We start from the raw sequence: 21263 nt of genomic DNA on the forward strand, positions 1-21263 counted from the left end.
GAACAAAACCACACATCACTAATCAACTTCCTTTCACTCTGCTGTACAATGACTGCAATTACGAAACCATAAGCTATTTTTGAACTAAAAACCTGAGTATTTTTGTGGAAAACCTGCTCCTTGTTTTCATAAAATAAAGTGCTGTGATATACTAAAAGCTCGCTGTCTTCTCAGAACTCTTTGTCACGAGAAGGATGTAAAATGACTCCTGAACTAGAAGAAACATCCCCCACTGTCACGGGACTGTCACCAACACAGATGGGAGAGAAAAAGTAAGACCAAATGTCAATGTGTCGAGCCCCCCCCGCCCCGCCCGCCGATTTTAGAGGCTCAAAGTCAGCCTTTTACTCAGGATGGAACTGGGCCCTCCCCCCAGAACCTGGCAGCAGATCAAACCAATGCATCTGCTTCTTAGTCTACTTCTCAGGTGATTTCCAATTAATTTTTCATCAAAAGACCAGTTTGAGAATGAAAAATAACCTGAGAAGATCCAAGTGAAGTTCCCAAAAGCCTACAGTACCCTCCGATCCATCTGGGCTTCTCTGCACTCCAGTCCGTCCATCACGGCCCCGCCTCCTCCGGGCTTCCGGCATCAGCCATTCGGCCCTCAGACTCCTCCTCCTCCTCCCGGGCCAAGAGTTCCTTAAAAACCCCAAACTCCTCAGCAGAAGAACAGGCTGTCTTGGCCAGAAACTCAGCTTCTGAAACCCTGAGGATGTCCTTGAGTAAAGGGTTGGGGACCAGCGTCTGCCCCTTCTTGTCGGGGGTCTGGTACCGGCCCAGGCGCTCCAGGAACACATGCCTCTCCTTGGTCTTGGTCATGGAGTACTGTAGGAAGTTGGTCTTCACCACGTCCACGTGTTTAATCCCCATCCTGAAATAGGCATACTGGAGACACAGCGTGGTTAGGAAGCGCAGCTGCAGAAAACTTTGTAGGCTCCTAAGGCACAGTGAACTGAACTATCCAAAAGCACTCGGAGAGACCTGCCTCACTAGCGATGGCAGAACACTATGATCCCGACACCTGCGTGATGGCTTTCAAAGCATTTTCAAATTCATATCGAGAAAAATGCAGCAGAAAATAAAGGGCAGGAGGGAGAAATTAAGTTCTATTTTTCTTCATGGGGTAAGGAAAACTATGAGTATGGAAAAAATAGGCAAAAATTTCAGAAAACATCTAGGATTTGACCTAAGCCATCATAATTGTTACCAAAAAATTAGGACACCCTTCACAATTATGTTTCTAAAATCAACACGCAAAATAGGTTCTAAAGAAAGGAAGGTTCTAGCTATTTTTAAATTAAGTATTCTAAGTAGAGGCCTCATTAGGATTCTAAGAATAGGCCTGGGTCATCCATTATTAATGGCAGAAAAGTTGCAAAAGAGGTTTTTTTTACCTGTAGTAAAGAATTGAAAGAACCAAAACCGAACTCTCTTTGGCTGGTGCAAGCAAAGAGGGTCTAAGCCTTTCACCTCATCCACTCACCCCAGCGAGTCAGCTAACCCTGACTACACTCGAAAACTTGCTGTTACTTATCACGCCATCAGGCATTCTCACCTGGAATTTGTATTCCAGTTCACCAGGGTCCTCCCGAAGAACGTAGGGGCATCTGTGCAAAATCTCGGTGACTTGCTTTACCGTGAAAAGGCACTTCTTGAGAACCCCGACGATGCTCTCAATGTCCCGCTGACGCATGGTGAAAATTTCAGGGCAACAGTAAAGCACCCGCTTTAATTTCCCTGAAGAATGTAAAAAAGAGCTAGTACATAATTTTAGGATATTCCAGAAGCCCAAGTGGCCAACCACACCCAATACAAGCCAGCATTTAAAAAACAAACAAGGACCCTCTCCTCCACAGGAGTGCCACAGCTTCAGATACGCCTTCCCAGAAACATCGTGCAAATGGGATGGGCCAGAATGACACATCTCCCCACTGACTCCCTCTCACTTCTCAGACTCGCCAACCCTCCCTCCTGGTATCAAGAGGCCTCTTTCTGGCCTCACAGCTGAAAGGCACCTACTTCATATTCTAGGTCTCCTCTTGCCCTTCTCACCTAGAAAAGACTTTCACAGGGATTTACTGGAAAGCTCAGACAGTAAGATGGGATAGTAGCTTCCCCCATGTCAGGGCTTTGGGTTCATGTTTCCTTCTATGATAAAGTAGTCCTTGAAATATTCACAACCAACATTCTTAAGACCTAGGAGCCTGAACTCAATGAAAAGGCGTTCCACAATAATAATTAATGTAATAATAACCACAAGAATCATGATGCACAACCACAGAGACTGATGATCTCCTGGTTAGTGGGTGACCATATATTTTATCCACACTAAGGTGCTTCTGAGTGACAGTCCCTATTAGTAACTGCATTAGGATAACTGGTATAAACTGAGACTCTCCCAGGCAAATTAGGGCATATGGTCTTCCTACAGGTAACTGAGTAAAATTTAGTACCTAGAAACTTAGAACCACTTATTTAAACTGTTAATTAACATTTTTCTAACAGGTAAGTCAGTCAGTGTCTTGATAAAACGTGTCAGGAATGAATTTCAGGAATTTAGTCTTCATCTTTGCAGCTAAAGGTCACGCTGAGCTTGTTAATTTATTGATATAACCGCTGCACGTAAGGTGCTAAGTTTAGCTTTTTAGATTATACTGCGATAGGTAATCTGTTAAGAGAAACACACACCACTATCTTTTTGTCTGTTTGTTTGGTTTGTTTGTTTGGTTTGTTTTGTTTTGTTTTTTTGCAGTACGCGAGCCTCTCACTGTTGCGGCCTCTCCCGTTGTGGAGTACAGGCTCCGGACGCGCAGGCTCAGCGGCCATGGCTCACGGGCCCAGCCGCTCCGCAGCACGTGGGATCCTCCCGGACCGGGGCACGAACCCGCGTCCCCTGCATCGGCAGGCGGACGCTCAACCACCGCGCCACCAGGGAAGCCCCACACCACTATCTTTTGCTCATTTTCTAGAGAAGGAGGCCGTAAAGATCCTCTGAAATCTGAATTCCCAAACCTTTTCTCCCCCTCCCCAACCCCAACAATATTTTACCAGCAAGAGGCAAGAATAAACAAAAGAGTGGCATTCCTCTGGTCAAAGTGGGCAGGGGTCCTAGGAGTTGCTCACGCCACCCCCCCCCAACCCCAGAAGGCCTGTAAAGAGACCCAGTGAACTTCTAGGGCTCCCAGGGTGCAAATCCTGTGGGGGTAGGGATGGTGGCTCTTTTTGCCTTCACTCCACCAGTGTCCCAGGAATCTGGGCAGATCTCACATTCCACAGTAAATCGAAACACCTGACTGGAATCCAAGCCTCTACAGGGAACTTTGTCTCTCTGGCTTCCCATCACACAGACACAAGCACTAAGCCCACCCCAAGTCAGCTTGAGCATCAAAGGGCAACATACCTGCACATAAACCAACACCACGTGCCCAGCGCCGTTCTAGATGCCAGAGCCCCTACAGTGAGCACGCCAGACACGAGCCTTGGTCGGTCACTCAGTCCCCGCTCTCTCCTGCAATGCCCTCTGCGGAGCTCGTTCTGCTCCCTCACCTCCAAGCCAAACCACACGTTCCTCTCAAGGGCCTTTCCCCCAGAAACCTCCCCGAATCCACCTCGCCAGGCTATTCGTCCCCACCTCCTCTGCTCTCTGTATAGAACCCCCTCCTCATACCTTCCCCAAGGCCCAGCTTCCGCAGGTGACGGGAGCGCATCTTCATGTGCACGACAGGCAGTCTCAGTAACTGAGGGCCTTTCTTTAAGGCCACACACACAGGCTCTGGATTCAGACCCAGGAGTATTAATTCTGAAATGATACCCAGCAGCTGCTGAGGGTGGGTGCCTGGCTGTATACTGAGCAGTTCGTTAACATGGACATCACTGAAACCCATGTCCAGGAGGGAACTGACAACCTTCTCTCGCTCCACAGCCGCCCTCTGCTTCTCGAGGAGGCACTGAGTCATCCCCGTCCTGTGCTCTGGTTCTTGCGCATACTTCTGGGGTTCAACAGAGGATGACTCCCCGAGGCCCCCACTGCTGGAGACCGTTGTCAGTCTACGCAGCAAAAAAGCAGTCGTCCTCTTCTGTTCTCCAAGCCGAGTAGTCTGCCTAGCAATAAGGGACCAGGTGAGGGGGATCAGGCGGTGCCAATCCAAGACCTGTAAGACACAGCCCCCAAAGGGAATTAATTCCTCACCGCTCCCACGTAATGGACACCTCGGGATTTCTGAGGCAGGGTACTTAGTGCCTTGGTCCTACACAAACCGAAGTTTTTATAAGCAATCCCCAAAGTCATACCTGAACTTAAAAAGCCTACAGAGAAAGACGTTCACGTACAGAGAACAGAGACCTGCAGGAGCACAGAGATGAGCTGTTGCTGCTATAACTGAGGAGACAGAGACAAGGGGGGCCAGGGGAGAACTATTTCAAGGCCACCAGGTAAAGTATGGGGGGGCCGGTTTCCTCCACCTTTTCAGTGCCGGGGGGGGGGCCTGCAAATTTAACTGACAGATTAACAGGCAGAAAAAAAAAAGTCTATTTATATGCATATGGTGGCTCACAAGCGCTGGTTCCCTAAATGGCTAGAGTTGGGGGCTAACTTGAGCAAATGGGTGGTGGGCTCCTAGGCGAACAAATGGGAGCCCAGGAAGTCTGTGATAATGTTTGTTTATGCAGATACACGTGGTCTTCCCTCTCTTTTTTCCCTCATGGCCGTAAAGCTCCCCAGGAGAAAGGATCTGTGGCGCCCTCGCTCCCAGAAGGTTCTGCTTTTAGCGCGATAAGGGCCGCCCCAAGAAGGCTTCTTTCTGTAGCTGCTGAATCTCAAATGTCTTTAACTTAATTTCCGTGCCAACTCTGGGGGTCCAAGTTGGTACCCACACCTGAAAAATCTGGACCTCACACGAGTCTCCAGATTCACGTAAATTCATTCCACTAAAGAAATCCTGGTAGCCTGCAGGCAAACTACACAGAATTCCCGTTGACTTCAGAACTCTCCAGGGTTCAGGTTGGCGCGTAACGAACGAGGCCCACATCCCCAGGCACTCAACCGCCCTTCACGGCCCGTCCCAAAGCCTCCGCAGCGCCCTCGGCCGCCGCGACCCCGCCAGCCAGTCAAGTCCACCCGCTCGCTGCTCCCGCCTCCCGCTCTCGCCCTGTCTGGGGTCCACTCGCGGGGTCGGCCCAGCGCCGGCGGGGAGAAAGTGGGATAAAGCCGCACTGGCGGAGCGGAGAGCACCGCAGATCAGGGTGCGGCACCAGGTCGGCGTGCGCCGGCCTCTACGACCCGCCAGGAGCCCCTGCTCGCGGTTCCCCCTCACCTGCCGACCCAAGGCAGCCATAGCGCAAAGGTAGCAGTAGCGCCGCTGACGCCGGAAGCAGCCGTCTCCTGGATCCGCCGCTTCCGCCCTCCGGGTCCGTCGCTTCCGCCCTCCCCCTCGTCAGCGCGAAGGCGCGGGAAGCAGTTCCGCCCAGCCCTTGTCCGCAGGTGTTCGGCGCCGGGCCGGTTTCTGGGGCCTGGCGCCGCCCGCCGCTTGCCGCCAGCCGGCACCGTGGGCGCGGAGACCGCGGTTTCTCTGCTTGGTGCCTACGCTACTTGGGTTTCCGCTTTCTAGAGCTCTCGGCTAGCGCAAGAAATGAACAGCTCCTTCCCCATACGTTCGCTTCTCATTACCTTAAAATTCCTCTTAAGAGTGGAGGTAAGAGGAAACGATAACCTCGCTCAAACCGGCCACCGCCCCGCGGTCCAGCAGTAACCTCCCCGGAGAAAGCAGGGTCCTTGCCAAAGCAGGTTCACGTTGAGGTAGAGACCGAGCGGTCTGAGTAAAAGGGAGCCGGTCCTAGATAAAGTTATTTGGTGTGGAATCTGCATTCAATATGAATATTAGTGGCAAGTTGAAATGGTAGTGGAGCGATCGGTTCAGGCATGCAAAATGGAGTCTGGCGGCCATGGAGGACCTGGTCTCAGCCACGCTCTGCACCGCTGAGAACGTGAGCTTTGAACTGTTCCAGACCCAGGGACACCCCCAGCCTATTCAGAACAGCACCTGCCAGCTGCAACCTTCTGGTCTCAAGGTCTCTCCTTATAACCGTGCAACCATTTCAGACCCCAACCAATCCTTATTTGACAAGCACCCTTACTTCTTGTGAGCTCCAATTATAATTCTTGATAAACACACACACACACACACACACACACACACACACACACACACACACACATATTCTAGAGGTTTAAAGTATCCAATGGAACTCCAGAAGTCTTTACAGTTTTTTAAAAAAGCGGGGGTGGGGTGGGGGTCCTCCCAGCTTAGAGGTCTGGTTTCCTCTTGGAATGAAATCCAGTGATGTTTCAGCCTAATTTGCATTCATTCTTAAATTTCGGACATAGGCCTGTAACAGTTCAAGTACAGAGACTAACCATCTTTCAAAAGGGGATAGTGGTGAAAAAGAAAAAAAAGGTGTGCTTTCTCAGCTGCCTAAATTCCACCAATTGTAAGCCCAAGCCTTAGTGTATAAGTATTTCTTCTTGTTTTATCTACTTGTTTCCGAACTGAGAAAAAGGACTTGATTCTTGCATGGATACAATTTATAGAGCTCTGGGCCAGGCACCAGACTGGATGCTAAAAATCTTTCTACAGAAAGATTATGCCAAAGAAGAGGGAGGCTGTAAACTTTTCTATCTGGACTCTTTCTGCAGAGAGCACTCTCAGAGTGTTCAGACTTTCTGCTGCCATCAAATCAGATGAGTTTTAATTATTTTTTCTTATAGAGAAGTAACAGTTCTTGGAGACCTAGAACTCTGCATTCTCGGCCCATTGCACACCTGTCTGTAAAAACATTCTGTAACTTCTTTTGTGTTACAAGCATCATAAAAACTACATAGGAAAACATTTGTGGTTTTTTCCCCCACTCTTGAAGAGTTCTTTGAACATCACGAGACTCATTTGATTCTGAAGAGTGAATGTCATTAATGTACTACACACTTTAAAAATTCATTTCTAAAAGCCCTGCCTTTACTGTCCCTGACGGATGGAGAAAGGTCCCTCGTCAGTCTCTTGAGACGTCACGGAGACTCGGGCAGCACTTCCTAAAGGAAGGGGAAGGCAATATCCTGCATCCCAGTAGTTGAGAATCAAATTAAGTGTAATCGGAGCATCCGAAGATATCACGACAGCTGCATGCTTCCTAAATGAACACTAGAAACCGAACACAGGATCATACTAGAGGCAGGCTGGCCCCTGAGCATCTTCCCAAGAGCTCCAGGCAGGAGCCTTGGCACCTGCGGAGTGATAACATGGGAAAAAGGCATGGGTTGGGGTAGCGGGGGGCGGGGGGGGGGTCTTGGTTTTGGTTTCTTCCTGCTATTTGAGCAGGGGAAAAATGAAAGGTTTCTCTCTGACACCAACCACTCCCTCCCCTCTAACACAGATGCAAAATAGAGGCTGGATTTCCTGTGCCTGAGCTAGCTGACTCTGTTTTAGAGGGGGATGGACTGGAGCCTAAAGGGGAAGGGTCTTCTGAGTGTGTGAGAGCTGCACTGGGGCCAGAACGGGGATGGGAGAGGGACAGTCGGGGCTGAACACCCCCCACATAGTCACGGAGGGAGCCTGGACTGGCTGGGGAGTGCTGGGAGGGTGTTGTGGGTGGACAGCAGAGCACACACAGATGGTGGGCCGGCCCTGGTGAGCTTGTGCACAAGGAGAAGGGCAATGCCTGAAACACCACACTCTCTAGTCTCCTTAGACCAAGCAAGCTGCAGAGCCCTGGGTTCACCCATAGGAGGGACCCCCAAACTGACCAAGGCTGAACCTCTCTCCAGCTGTGGCAAGTGGAGATGCACAAACGGAAAAATAAAAGAGATGAAGCACTTCCTATAGCAGCACTGCAGAAGAATCCACACGGCCCAAGTCAGGGAAATTGCTCACTAACAAGGTAATTGCTCACTAACAAGGTCGCTTTAATTTGGAAAACGTTCAAGGAAATAAATTAATGAAACAGTCTGGTCATTTGGTGAACAGGTTTACACATTCCGCATATCAGAGGAGCATATACCAAGTCAAGAAGCAGAAACACAGGCACATATACAAAAGTAGAAAGAGGGTTAAGAACCTTTTGTGTGCCTTTTGGAATTTCACAAATTAGAAGCCTTTTAACAGTAAAAAATAGTACAAAACTCAATTGAACACTAGAATGTTTTTTCAAGGCCATGAAAAAAAATGAATTCCAAGTCTATTTTATAACCCTAAAACAATAATAGTATCCCTGGCTTTTGTTCTAACATTTATCAAACTTGCATATGAGGTTTTAGACGGTGCACTGGGCCTAATTCTTGAGAACTTACTTCCTCTGAATGGAAGGGGCCTGAATGTACCATGACTTCCTGAGTGAAGGAGAGCGGCAGACAGCTGGGTTTCCCGGCGGTTAGGGGCCTGGCCGCGCACATGAAGCCCTGCGCGGCTCCGGGGCCCGAGCCACTGCAGCTGGGCTCCCGCCCTCCAGCTCCAGACTGCCCGTGGACAGAACTCCGCTCTCTAAAGAAAGAAAAAGATACTGTGTCAACTGCCAACAGCAAGATTCTAAAATACTTTGCTTCTCTTTGGAGAAATTCTTAGGAGCAAAAGACATCAGGGGAACCCTTCAGAACCCAACTGGCAATGTTCTAGACTCCCTGGACCCTGCTGTGGTGCCGTGGGGATTCTACGTCCAGAGCCACAGACAATGTCTGCCCACTCTGAGCAGCGGGGACCAGACACACGGGGCTGCCGCTCCCAGCTGTGGGCCCCCGGGGTCCCCCAGACCATCGCACTCCTCGTCTGGGCCTTATCCTCCCTTTCAGCCCGCTCAGACCACTGCCAGCTACACTTCGCAAACTCTCTGCCGCAGCCCTCAATCCCGTCTGCGGGTTCCTCCTTGTCAGGGGCTCCCGTGAGCACGCACCCACCTTCCAAAGCCCCTGGTGGTGTTCAGGGACCTCTGGAGTCTGTCTCACAGGCGACAAGCCAGCTCTGGGCCCTGACGTTCATGTCCAGGGCAGCACAGAGGAAGGAACCTCGCCCTCCCCCAAGACCCGGGAAGCAGCCTGGGAACCGCCTCAGCCCCGAGGGGCACGGGCCTCGCCTCTCACCTGGCTTGTTTAGTCGACACACCTCTTCCCAGGTGTAGTCAGCCAGGTTCACAGGCTGTGTCACCCAGGGGTCTGTCACCAGCTTCTCCAAGGTGGTGCGCTGCTCGGGGACAGGCTGTAGCAGCCCAGACACGAGGTTCATGAGATCTGGGGACAGAAAGGCGTGTGGCCAGAAGACTGACGGAGGACCCAGGCTGGGGGCAGGTGGAGCGCATTTCACAACTGCAGGTCCTGGGTCTGATGGGACAGGAGGTGGCTCTGGATCCCCACTTCTAACTAACACTCTGGGGGTTCTGGAATGTGGGGTCCCAGCTATGCTTCAGGAGGGGCTGTGGGAGATGTTTGTTGCCTCTGAAAGGAAAGCTTGGAGCTCGAGATCCCACCTTGCTCACCACACCAAGTGTGGCAGCTCCTAACCTGGGCCTGCTCTGAGGGACTCTGGGGGTGCAGAGCTGTGGACACAGGGATCACGTGACAGGACGGAGGTAGGAGGTGGCCGGCAGCGGAGCCCCAGCTCAGTCCCCACAGGAAGGCAGCACGAGCTCTGAGAAGAGCCCCCAGCCTTGAGTCTGGATCTGGGTCCCATTTCCTTTAGTGTCACCTCAGCCAGGGCCACTCCAAGCCTCACTGTCCCAAGTGAGTATCCTGAGAGCCTAGTGAGAGAGCCTGCGGAGCAGCCCCTGTGGGCAGAGCTGCAAGAGCCGTGGTACCACAGAATCCAGAACATTAGCAAAGCTCTACAAATCTTCTAGGCTGCTCTGGACTGAACTGTGCACCCCCCTACCCAGATTCACAGTGTGATGATATTAGGAGGTGGGGCCTTTGGGAGGTGACGAGGGCTAGACGAGGTCATGAGGAGGGGCCCCCGCGACAGCATCAGTGCTCTTATCAGGAGAGACGCTAGAGGGCCGGCTCTCTCCCTCTCTCTGCCACGTGGGGACACAGGAAAAGGCAGCCGTCTGCAAGCCAGGAACAGGGCTCCCACCAGGAACCGCATCTGCCAGCACCTTGATCTCGGGCTCTCAGCCTCCAGACTGAGAAATAAATGTCTGTGTTTTAAGCCCCCAGTCTGCGGTGTCCTGTCATGGAAGCCTGAGTGGGCTGAGACACAGGCTTCTAACCTAAGCAAAGAACCCAAGGCACAGACGTGATTCATGAGGACATTTATCTCCTCACTGCCTGTAATGATGAATGATTACTCTGGCAGCACAGAATGTCACTATGTCACTAATGTCTGAGAGACCTCAGAACCCCGTGGTCCAGCTCCCAGGAGCACCTCCAGGTATGGGCCGTGAGGGTCCCACTCCAGGCCTACTGCCCAGAGGTCCTCACTGCAGACGCAAACCGCCACTCATGGCCGTGGGGGAGCCAGCTCACGGGAGCTCGAGGTGGGACAGAAACCCCCAGGTTCCACACGAGCGGCCGGGGGGCCAAGTCCATCCTTTGCCCTCCCCCACAAGTGACCTTACAGTCACTGCCACGGCCACGCTCAGAGACTGATAGTGTGTGCGCATCCTTCAGAAGAGGGCCCTATGGTCCAAAGGGAAACTCTCCTAAAAATAAAGTTGTGATGTTTGAAAGTCATATTCAAATCGTCCTTACGTTCAGATCAAAGTCCGAGAAGAATGGAAAAGAGAGAGAGCTGGGCTATCAGCACGGACCCGGGTGCGCTGCTCTAGCAGACGGGAAGCCTGTGCAACGCCGGTGCCCCTCCACCCGCCACTGTGCGAGCTCACCTTCCGACACCAGGTACGGGGGGTTTATCGCGGCCTCCAAGGCCTCCTCCAGCTCACAGAAGGGGTTCTCCTCGAAGATCAGCGTGTACAGTGCGACGCCCATCGACCACATCTCCAGCTCCGGCCCCTTGTAACTGCAGGAAGGAGAGAAAGCACTCAGGGCGCTGGGCCGGCCCCGCACGTGAGCCCGGCACCCGCACAAGTCACCCGAGAGCGGCTTCCAGGGAGACGTGCCACACTCCTCGACCACGTCCTCAGCGCCGGCACGTCCGCCCCCAGCCGGGCGCCGGCCACATGCTGCGGAGAGGAAAAGCAAAGCCCCACTCGGCAGCTGAGAGACAGTCAGGAGATGGCACAGGGGCAGAGCAGAGTGCCTCCCCAGGGGCTTCCTGGAGGAGGCGGAGAGAAGGCCCGGGAGCGCAGGCAGAGTGCCAGGCCCATAGGAACTCGGCTCACTAGGGGCCCTGGGGAGCCACAGGCAGCTTCAGAAAGATGTGAAGGATGCTCAAGGCGAGACTGGCACAGGTGAGCATCCTTAAGGATGAGGCAAGGCAGCGGCGCAGGACAGACAGAGAGTGAGAAGGGCATGGACAGAGGGAGTGCAGGCAGCCGGCAGCTGGAGGAGCAGGCTTCAGGGAAGCAGCTCCCTGGGGTGCTCTTTGTTATTGCCTGTGGTTATAAACACCCTCATCCCAGCCACCATTTCCTGGGCACTTGTGAGGTGCCGGTGCTCTGCAAGGCATGTACATGGTTTGACCCTCATCCTCACAGCAAACCAGCAAAATACATATCACCTTGGTTCCACGTAGAAGAGGTGAGGCCGCTGCTGGGCGGGCACGGGAGCCAGGCTGATGGCCCCCATGCACCAGCCCCCGTGCTGCCCACCGCGGTTGGTCCCTCGGGTCTAGAGCTCGGGTGGGGGGACAGTCTGGCCCCGAGAGACTTGGGCAGCAGCATCTTTGCAGCAGAACAGGAATGTAGACAAGGTGGCTGAGAGGAACTGGTGAGAAGAGGGCCCAGGACAGAGCCCTCTCCTTCCAGGGGGCCACAGAGAGCCTGGGGACATCAGGAGTCGGGAAACCAGTGGGCAGTAGGGGCGGGGGGCTGGGCCCCAGGTGAGAAGAGGGGCCAGGAGGGGAGGGGCCACGAGGACAGACCTCAGGGAAGTGAGGGGATGAGACAATGCTACAGCCAGAAAATCAGATTTGGCAGTTTTTGTTTTGTGCCATTTATGTTTTGGAAAAAGAGATTTTAAGAATTTTGGAGACTAAAGAGAAAAATCCAATAGACTAGAACAGAGGTCAGCAAACTTTTGCTATAAAGCACCAAACAGTAAATATTTCAGGCTGGGGCCACGTGGCCTCTGTCCACCAGGGCAGCACAAAAGCAGCCACAGACACTACGTGAGCCGACAGGACTGTAGTTATGAAAACAGGTGGGGGCCGGATCTGCCGCCCCTCGAGTAGAAGGATGTGAAAACAAGAGGGAGGAAGCGGGGTCCCTGAGGACAGGATGTAGAACCGGGCAGTGAAGGACCCCACGATGCTCTGGCATCTGTCCCTCTAACCACAAGCCCTCCTGGAGAGATACATCCTAACCACACTGCTCCAAAGTACGTGTAGGTGGTACAGGATAAAACCTGTGGTCCGGATCTGACTGGATTTCATTTCATATGTGTACAGACACACTTCGTTTACGTGTGGACAAGACAGAAATCCATGCATACGCAGGGGAAACACTGAGCACCGTTTCCATGCAAGCCCACGAGCACCTGAGCTACATCGGTGTCCTTTCCTCTCCCGAGTTCCCTGAGACCAGGCCCTGCCCAGGCCGGGCCCCTCCAGCTCACAGGCTTCTGGGGTGCAGAGATGTAAACGCGGCCTGCACCCCTGCTGCTCCTCTCAGCCAGCACGGGAGGCTTGGCGCGCCCCGAGCTGACGCATGCCGGGCCAGTCAGCGACAGCACCTCTGGCCAGGAGTGGACCCAGCTTCAGCCTGGACCCTCCGCATTAGTACTTTTTCTGTTGCTTGATTTCTTACATGGCCAGCCCAGCAATACATTATTGGACTAGATTACTCGTTCTGTGGTCAAAATAAATAAACCAACTAAAGAAAATCCTCTTCATTCATTTGAAGAGTCCCAAGTGTAGGGACTCTTTCTATCTTTCTCTTAACTTTTTTTTCTTTTCTTTTTTTTTTAATTTATTTATCTTTGGCTGCATTGGGTCTTCATTGCTGCGCGCGGGCTTTCTCTAGTTGCATTGAGTTGGGGCTACTCTTCGTTGTGGTGCGCGGGCTTCTCATTGCGGTGGCTTCTCTTGCTGCGGAGCACGGGCTCTAGGCACGTGAGCTTCAGTAGTTGTGGCTCGTGGGCTCTAGAGCGCAGGCTCAGTAGTTGTGGCACACGGGCTTAGTAGCTGTGTGGCTTGTGAGATCTTCCCGGACCAGGGATTGAACCCGTGTGTCCCCTGCATTGGCAGGCATATTCCTAACCACTGCACCACCAGGGAAGCCCTCCCTTAACTTTTAATTATATGAAACTCCAAACATAAAAGTTGAGGAAATAATATACTGAATCTCTGTCTCCATCCCCCAGCTTCCCTGACCCACCTTACTTTTCCTGCCTGCTTGCCCACTTATTTCCCAAACATACTTTATTACTCAACACCCTCGTCAAAGAGGCACAAACTGAAACCATTTTTCCCCCTAAAACCCCACCAACTGCAGGTCTGATGGCAGGTGTGACAACAGGCTGCAGCTCCCATGATACGTACGGGTTTCCCATGAGGACTTCGGGCGCGCAGTACTCAATTGTCCCACAGAAGGTATAGAACAGCTTGCCCCTCTCCAGGTAGGCAGCCGAGCCAAAGTCGATGAGCTTGATTGTAAAATCCTCAGCGATCACAATGTTCTCATCCTTGATGTCCCGATGAATGATGCTCTTGGAGCGCAGGTATCCCACTGCTGACACCAGCTGAAATCAGGAGGCCACAGGGGACTTTTTAAAAGGCAATTCAAGTAGAACATGAATTTAAATTAAGGATTAAGAAGAAAAAAAGAAAAGAACAACAACAAAGAACAAAAGAGTTCTCTAACTCATCACAAACTAGTGACAGGAAAGACTCTGGAGGCTGCAGATTGCACACGGCTGAGCCGTGTGGAGGAAAAGCAGCTCCAGGCAGCATGCTCAGTGTGGCTGGCACACATCATGCCCACAAGGCAGCAACGCAGATCTAGGATTCTTTTAATTTCATTATTTATTACTATTATTATTTTGTGATAAGGACACCTAAGACACGGTCTACCCCCTTGGCAAATTTTAAAGTATACCATGCAGCACTGTTAGCTATAGGGACCATGCCGTACAGCAGACCTCTAGGACTTACTCATCCTGCAAAACTGAAACTTTGTATTCTTTCACTGACACCCCCATTCCTCCCTCCCCCAGATAAATATGTGAATTTTAAGTTCTCTGTCTGTGTGCTACCAGTGACACCTCCTCAGCAGATAAAGAATGACCATCTTGGGAGGAAAGACGGACAGACCACGGCAGAAGCTACAAAGACACATGGTGGGCACCTTAATGAGTGTGGGCTGGTTGCATGGGAGGTGGCCCTAGAGAAGGCCTGACTCCACCACCTTTGGTTCACAGCGAGGGACAGTGTTCTGCCCAGAGTTCACATGGCAATTCAGGAGCAGAGCTGGGGACAGAAGCCAAGTCTCCAAACTCCTACTTCAAGGCTCTGGCAGCTCCTCAAAGAGCAGCACTGAGTGTCAGCCATACGTTCCCCAACATGTGTGGAAGTCTCAACCATGTGAATTTAAAGTAACTCCCCAGGAAATGGGCTTCATTCCAACAAGCCAAGTACATCAGTCTCCTCCGTGAAAGGGTAAAGTTACTAGAATATACTGCTGTTTGCCTGCACTGCACATTTGGTGACAGAGATCAACAAAAGTAGCACCTCAGTTAAGTTTGAGTAAGATTAGTACAATTTCTGACCCCATTCATAATTTGGACACCAACTGTACCAATCAACATAGCGATTTCGGGACTTCCCTGGTGGTGCAGGGAAGAATCCGCCTGCCAATGCAGGGGACACCGGTTCTATCCCTGGTCCGGGAAGATGCCACATGCCGCAGAGCAACTAAGCCCGTGCGCCACAACTACTCAGCCCACGTGCCACAACTCCTGAAGCCCACGCGCCTAGAGCCCATGCTCTGCAATGAGAACCACCACAATGAGAAGTCCACGCACTGCAACAAAGAGCAGCCCCCGCTCGCCGCAACTAGAGGAAGCCTGCGCTCAGCAACGAAGACCCAATGCAGCCAAAAATTGTAAATAAATAAATAAACAAATAAAAAACATAGTGATTTCATGGATGTAGTCAGTCATTTACATCATTAGAGACAACTTTATATTTACAGATGAATATCTTTGAGTCAGAAGCAACAGTTCATGGCAGACAAACTAAGCTGAATTAATTAACTTTAATAAACGAATGTATATTTACATACACGTGCATGCAAACATATACATACCTGCACATTTATATAAAGAAGCATGCATGCACACGTGTATACACATGCACACGTGTATACACATACACACGTGTGCATACATACACGTGTGTGTCTATACTTATACATTCATATATATATATATACACTTTTACATGTATATGTACATACATATATACATACACACATGCACATGTACATATCAGGCTCCAGTTGGGAAACAGAAAGCACACGTTAATCTGAACATGGAAGGCTTCATCAAGGTTTATTAACTACAAAGGGGTAAAGAACCTGAATGGGAGTAGCTGTTCTTCCTGCAGGCCCCCCGCAAGATCCCAGCTGCACAGGAGAGCAGTTCATCAAGCAGACCCACAGATCCGGAGCTGAGAGGCAATACACTAATACCTGGCACTGTACATACATACGTTTATATGTAATCATATAGTTCTGTAGAGTTGTGAATCCTTGTTTACATATAACAACACTTATGTATATAGATTTACAAAGGGGCTATAGATACTTCTTGCAAAAGTTAAAAAGTATTGAACACTAGAATTACCTGTATCAGTAGCCCCAAATTAACAGCGGTTAGGTAGCAGCTATTGATAAGTGACTCCTAATGTTATGTCATACTGACACTCTGTTTGGCGTGAAGATTTCAGAAACAAATCTTTGCCATGAAGTAAAGTAGATGCGTAAATAACCTTCCAAAGTAGCAAGCAGGGAGAGGTGACATTCGGGCAGAACGATGATGACCGAAACTTACAAGTAGGTGCCTCAGAAATTTAATTTCACAAATCCAATAACTTCTGGGGGCTTACAGCTTTGAGGAAGAAATGTCAATTCATGGAAGCTGTCATTAGAAATCAAGTCAGCTCCAGGAAACGAAGAGCAAATCAGTGAATTGGTCACAGCCCCCTCCCAGGTATCTCTCCATCTTTTCCAGGGAGCTAGGAATCGTCTGGAATGGAACTACCACGATATTAAAACTAAAACAAGAATTGCGGTCTCCCCCTCCTCGCGCTGCCACCCAACTTCTCTCTGTCATAGGACACCTTTCCACTTCCCTGGTCGCGCTTCCATTCCAAAAACTAACGAGTGGACTAACATCAGGGCACAGATAGACACAAAGGAGATCAAGACAAATACTCACTGTAAAATGAGATTGCCAGAACAGCAACCTCTGTGGACTAATTAAATGGACAGCTATGTTTATTAAGCACTTCCTGTGTGCAGGACTCGTGTGTGTGTGCTGCACAAGGGCCTTAGAGGCACTCTCTGATTTAATCCCAACAGCCTCATGATTCTGGCAGTAGAATGATCTCTATGTACAAATGAGCAATGATTTCCCATCGGTGAACAAGGATTCAGATCAAATGCACAATCTCAAAACCCAGTCTGGTAGCTTTGTTGGTCCATTTTTGAGATTGCTATGGATATTGTAGGGATATAAGTAAACCTGAATCATCAAACCCACGTCTGCTATCATTCCAGGATAGTACCTGACCTCATTCTTCCTTCCCCACCTTACTCTCTCTGCTTCATCCATAGAATTCTCTTCTCAAAATACATATCCTACTCAATAAAATCCAAAAACCGAAGGCCAGATCCAGCTTATAGCGAGAACAGAGTGTGTATCACTGACCCCTGCAGCCCTGGGCCCAGGCAGCCACGCCCACACTCTCCCCGGGTGGCTCTGGCCCGCTCTCACCTGTCGGAAGATGTAGCTCGCCAGGGGCTCATCGAGGCTAGGATGGCGGTCAATGAATGCAAAGAGGTCCAGGCCGGAGCCATGCTTCTCCATCACCAGCTGAAAGAACCCTTGGTTTTCAAATACATCCAGCACCTGGAGAGAGACAAGCTGGGTGTGGCCCTGCTGGGGAACCTTCAAGACAACGAACTCGAGAACGGATGTGACAACAGCTCTCTACCTTGACGATGTTGGCGTGCTCCACCCTGGACAGGATGGCAATCTCTAAAGTGACTTTCCCAAGTTTGGGATCCTCAATCCAACAATCCTCCAAAACCTTCTCCTTCTGAATAAACTTCACCACCACCTGCGAGGAAAACAGAGAGGTGACTGCAGCCATCCCCGCCATGCCTCTAGCAGCCAGTCGAGCCTGCTGCTCTACCTTCACCCTATCCCCACCCTGACCCCCGCTGAGCCCCAGGGACGTGAAAGAAGAAACTGAACAACAACTCTCCGGCACGAGCAGACAGAGAAGCAAGTCAGTAGCCGACCAGAAGTGCTGACTGGACCAGCCCGACCTAGAAGGTGGGCGGACGGGGGTGACGGTGGAGCCACGGGCGGAGCTGCGGAAAGACAGGTGCTCCCCAGAGCACCGCAGGCCAGCCCAATTTCTCACCCGAGTATTGGATGTCCTGGCTGAGAAAATGAAACAAGAGGCCTGAGAACTAGAAAAAATGAACAAAAACTCTCATTCATGTTGATCCTAAGAACTAATCAGAGAGTTCAGCAAGACAGATGGACACAAGATAAATACAGAAAAAACGGTGTTAGTCAATTAATGATAGTCAATTGGAGTGTGGAATAGAAGAAAAAGACACCGTTAGTAAAGAAAACCAACACTCTAGGTCAACGAATGACAATCCCGCCCCTCAACAAAACACCTGCTCCTAGGTAGGTGCTGGGCATGTGGTTAGCAGTGACCGCAGGCCGGGCCTGCTCTGCACTTCAATCTGCCGGGAAGCAGATGATACACAAGATGCGTCGCGCGTCAGGAAAAGCGAGGGCAGCTAAACCGGGAAGTGCCGGGTGGCGGGGCCGGGGAGGGCTTCCTGAGGCAGCGGCTTCTGAGAGGGGCTGGGGGAAGGCACTGCAGGCAGAGGGAAGGTGGGGGAAGGTTCTGTGCATGGTGAGCAGGCGGCACGAGGGGCAGTGATGGCACACAGGGCCAGGGCAGAAGCAGGGAGACCACTTAGGAGCTTCTGCAATATCCAATCACCCCACAATAATCTGGAGAAAAAAGGTGGTGGCTTGAGTGCCAGCATGTGCGTGGTGACAAGTGGACAAACTCTGAAGATGCTTCGAGGGGAGGGTCACCACGATCTAACAGGTCAGATGAGAGACGCAAGGGAAAGCAAGAAGATGAGGGTGGAAGCAAGGCTCACGGCCCAAGGAGCCAGGTTACCGGGCACGGGAAGGATGATGGAGTCAGGCGGAGCCAGAGCGGTGCAGACGGCAGAGCTCGAGTTCACGTGTTTGCAGGGAGCTGCCTGATGCCCGTCCAGCTGCAGGTTCAGGGAGACAAGAAGGAAGGCGGCCTCCAGGGCCTCCACACACACCTAACATGAGCTACAGGGGAAAGAATAATGGAACAAGAGAAGAGAATCCTCTTATGGTAAAGAAAGCTCTAAACATCTAGATTGAAGTCTTACCAAGTGTAGAGCAAGAATAAAGAACACACACAAACACACACACACACACACATACACACACACAATACACACAACACACACACAATACACACACATACACACATATACACACATACACACACATACACACACACACACACACACACAGAAATACGTCCTGGTGAACTTTCTGAATTCTGAAGATTAAAAACAAAAACAGAAAGGATAAAAATCAAGTTGCTGGCAGCAAAATTCACTTCAAAGTAATGGTAGATGACAATAGACACCATTGTGTGTCTAACACGTTCTGAGAGGAAAAAGGCACATCTCCACTAAAATATGAGGGAAAAAACACACCCTAATACATGTAAGGATTCCGAGTGGAACAGCCATACATCCTTCCTAGAAAAATTAGTAACAAATATATTCCAGCAAATGAAACATGAACACAGGAAAGAGAAGAAACTGGATATAAAAACACTGGAGGTTTAACAAAAGCAGGACAAGACTTGTACACTGAAAACTATAAAACATTGTTGAGAAATGAACCCAACACTGTTAATCAACTATACTCCAATATAAAATAAAACTTTTTAAAAAATAAAGTAAATGAAATAAAATTTAAAAAACATTGTTGAAAGAAATTAAAGATCTGAATAAATGGACAGACATCCCATGTTTGTGGATCAGAAGAAGTGATATTGTTAAGATGGAAACACCCTGCAAATCGATCTGCACTCTGTCCTGAGAACTGGACCCAAACCCTTCAAAGCACACTTTCTGATTGGCTGCTTTTACTTAATAATGTGTTGGCCTAATAACATTTAAATTGACATCCCTGTTTTCTGAAAGGCAAAATTACTCATGTGGCTTCGTTTTAAAGCAAGAGAAGAACTCTGGGGCTCCTTTCTTCTTCCTTAGGTATAAAGGTCTAAAGAAACCCGCAGAGCCTTTTGGATTCCTGATCCAAACCAAGAGTGAGAAGATCTGCCCCAAATAAATTAAAGATGACAACAGAAACTTAAGAACGAGACTGCTTAGAAACACGTGACACCCCGAGCAGCATGTGTTTAAACCTCTAGAAGGTGGCCGAGTGCACTCAGACAATTCAACGCTGCACAAGCTTTTATTATTAAGTAACAGCTTAAAGAACACACATTCAATCTAATAAGCTAGAAAAATAGCAAAATTAACTCGTAGAAAGTACAAGAAAAGAAATTTAAAGAAAACAAAGCAAATATTTGATTAAAAAAACAGGCAATTCTTTGGCAAGTCTAGCAAAGAGAAGAGAGAGTGAAGACAAGGACAGCCAAGGGGACGAGACTCGCCACAGAAACCCTTGCAGACGTGACGTCACAGGTGCTGGTCACCACCAGTGTCCCCAACTCTGCAGGCCCCACAAAACTGACAGAGAAAAAAGAAAAAACACTTACATATGAACGTAAGTGAAAAAATCCCAAATAAAAATATTAGCAAGCCAAATTCAGCAACGCATTAAAAGAATGTTATAACACAATTGAGGAGTGAGTCTACGAATGGAAGTTGACTGTTGTTATTCATATATTAATAAAGGAAACAAAGATACGATCATCGCAATAGATGCTGAAAAGACATTTGATAGAACTCAATGCTCATTCTTTAAAAAAAAAATCTAGTGAACTGAAAATAAAATGAAGCATCCTCAAACTAAAGGTGTCCGTCAAAGACTAAAAGGAGCCACTGGAATCGAGAGAGGACCACCCCGAGGTCGGGAAGCGTACCTGTTACTCCACACGGCTCTGCGGGTCCTAGCCAAGGTGACAGCAGGAAGGAAAAGAGGTGACAAGATGTAAGTAATAGAGAAAGAGACAGGACTGCCACTGCCGGCAGAGGAAGAAAATCCAAAGGATCCACTGAAAAATCACTAAAACCAACAAGACTTTGATACAGATCCTTGAGGTACCAACCCAAGCACAGAGCTTTGCTAAATTCCAGAAGTGACTAGAAGCCGCCGTGGTGAAGGGGTCCCACACTGGGCCTCCCAGGAATCGGCAGGCCGGGCCCGGGGACACCTGGGCAGTCTGCGGGGTTCGCCGGGACATGCAGTACAGTGACCATGCCAGCTCCCCCAATCACGAAACGCCCAGGCAACTACAAATCTAATCACAACGGGACTTGGGAGGGAGGGGCGGTGGCTCTAAGGCACATTACAGGATGAGGTGTGCGGCCGGGCAACTGGCCCCTCAGCACGCAGACCCCAGCCCTGCAGGAGCCCAGTACCTCCTTATTGGCTTCCTGGTCCACCGCCGTCCACACGAAGCCAAAGGCCCCACTGCCGATGGGGCTGAGCGTGCTGTACTTGCGCGAGTACGCGCCCTCGCAGGCCGCCAGCCCCTCCAGCTCCACAGCCTCGGGGGGCTCCTCAATCCAGGGTTTGCTTGCGAGCACCTGCGAACGCAAAGGCACGTCCAGGGGACCGCACACAACGCACTGAAGGAGCCGGGCAGCGGCAGGCCAAGCGGCGACAGCGG

At 50.3% G+C, this 21263-nt stretch overlaps 2 protein-coding genes across 2 annotated transcripts in view; both read right to left on the reverse strand.

Annotated features, from left to right (window-relative positions):
- Nucleotides 1–561: 561 nt before the first annotated feature.
- MTERF4 (mitochondrial transcription termination factor 4) lies at nt 562–5336 on the reverse strand. Its single transcript, XM_007469968.1, has 4 exons — nt 5316–5336; nt 3671–4154; nt 1559–1740; nt 562–888 (listed from the first exon to the last, which is right to left on the reverse strand). The coding sequence occupies exons 1-4, from the start codon at nt 5334–5336 to the stop codon at nt 562–564; spliced, it is 1014 nt and encodes a 337-aa protein (XP_007470030.1).
- Nucleotides 5337–8418: 3082 nt separating this feature from the next.
- PASK (PAS domain containing serine/threonine kinase) overlaps nt 8419–21263 on the reverse strand; it is a 32324-nt gene continuing 19479 nt past the window's right edge. Inside the window, exons 11-17 of the mRNA XM_007469969.1 lie at nt 21013–21180; nt 17307–17432; nt 17087–17221; nt 13632–13831; nt 10858–10991; nt 9122–9268; nt 8419–8528 (exon numbers count right to left, since the gene is read on the reverse strand). Of these exons, the coding sequence (XP_007470031.1) occupies nt 8419–8528; nt 9122–9268; nt 10858–10991; nt 13632–13831; nt 17087–17221; nt 17307–17432; nt 21013–21180 (1020 nt within the window). The remainder of the gene's footprint in view (nt 8529–9121; nt 9269–10857; nt 10992–13631; nt 13832–17086; nt 17222–17306; nt 17433–21012; nt 21181–21263) is intronic.

This window comes from Lipotes vexillifer, unplaced genomic scaffold (assembly GCF_000442215.2).
Source record: "Lipotes vexillifer unplaced genomic scaffold, Lipotes_vexillifer_v1.1 scaffold988, whole genome shotgun sequence".
Classification (NCBI taxonomy): domain Eukaryota; kingdom Metazoa; phylum Chordata; class Mammalia; order Artiodactyla; family Lipotidae; genus Lipotes; species Lipotes vexillifer.

Bases quoted from the DNA above. Each gene is read 5' to 3' on its own strand.
- MTERF4 (XM_007469968.1), bottom strand. From the start codon at position 5,336: ATGGCTGCCTTGGGTCGGCAG. The intron at 1,741-3,670 runs GTATGAGGAGGG...TACATTCTTCAG, and splicing joins GAAGCTGGGCCTTGGGGAAG to GGAAATTAAAGCGGGTGCTT. The intron at 889-1,558 runs GTGAGAATGCCT...CTGTGTCTCCAG, and splicing joins AACTGGAATACAAATTCCAG to TATGCCTATTTCAGGATGGG.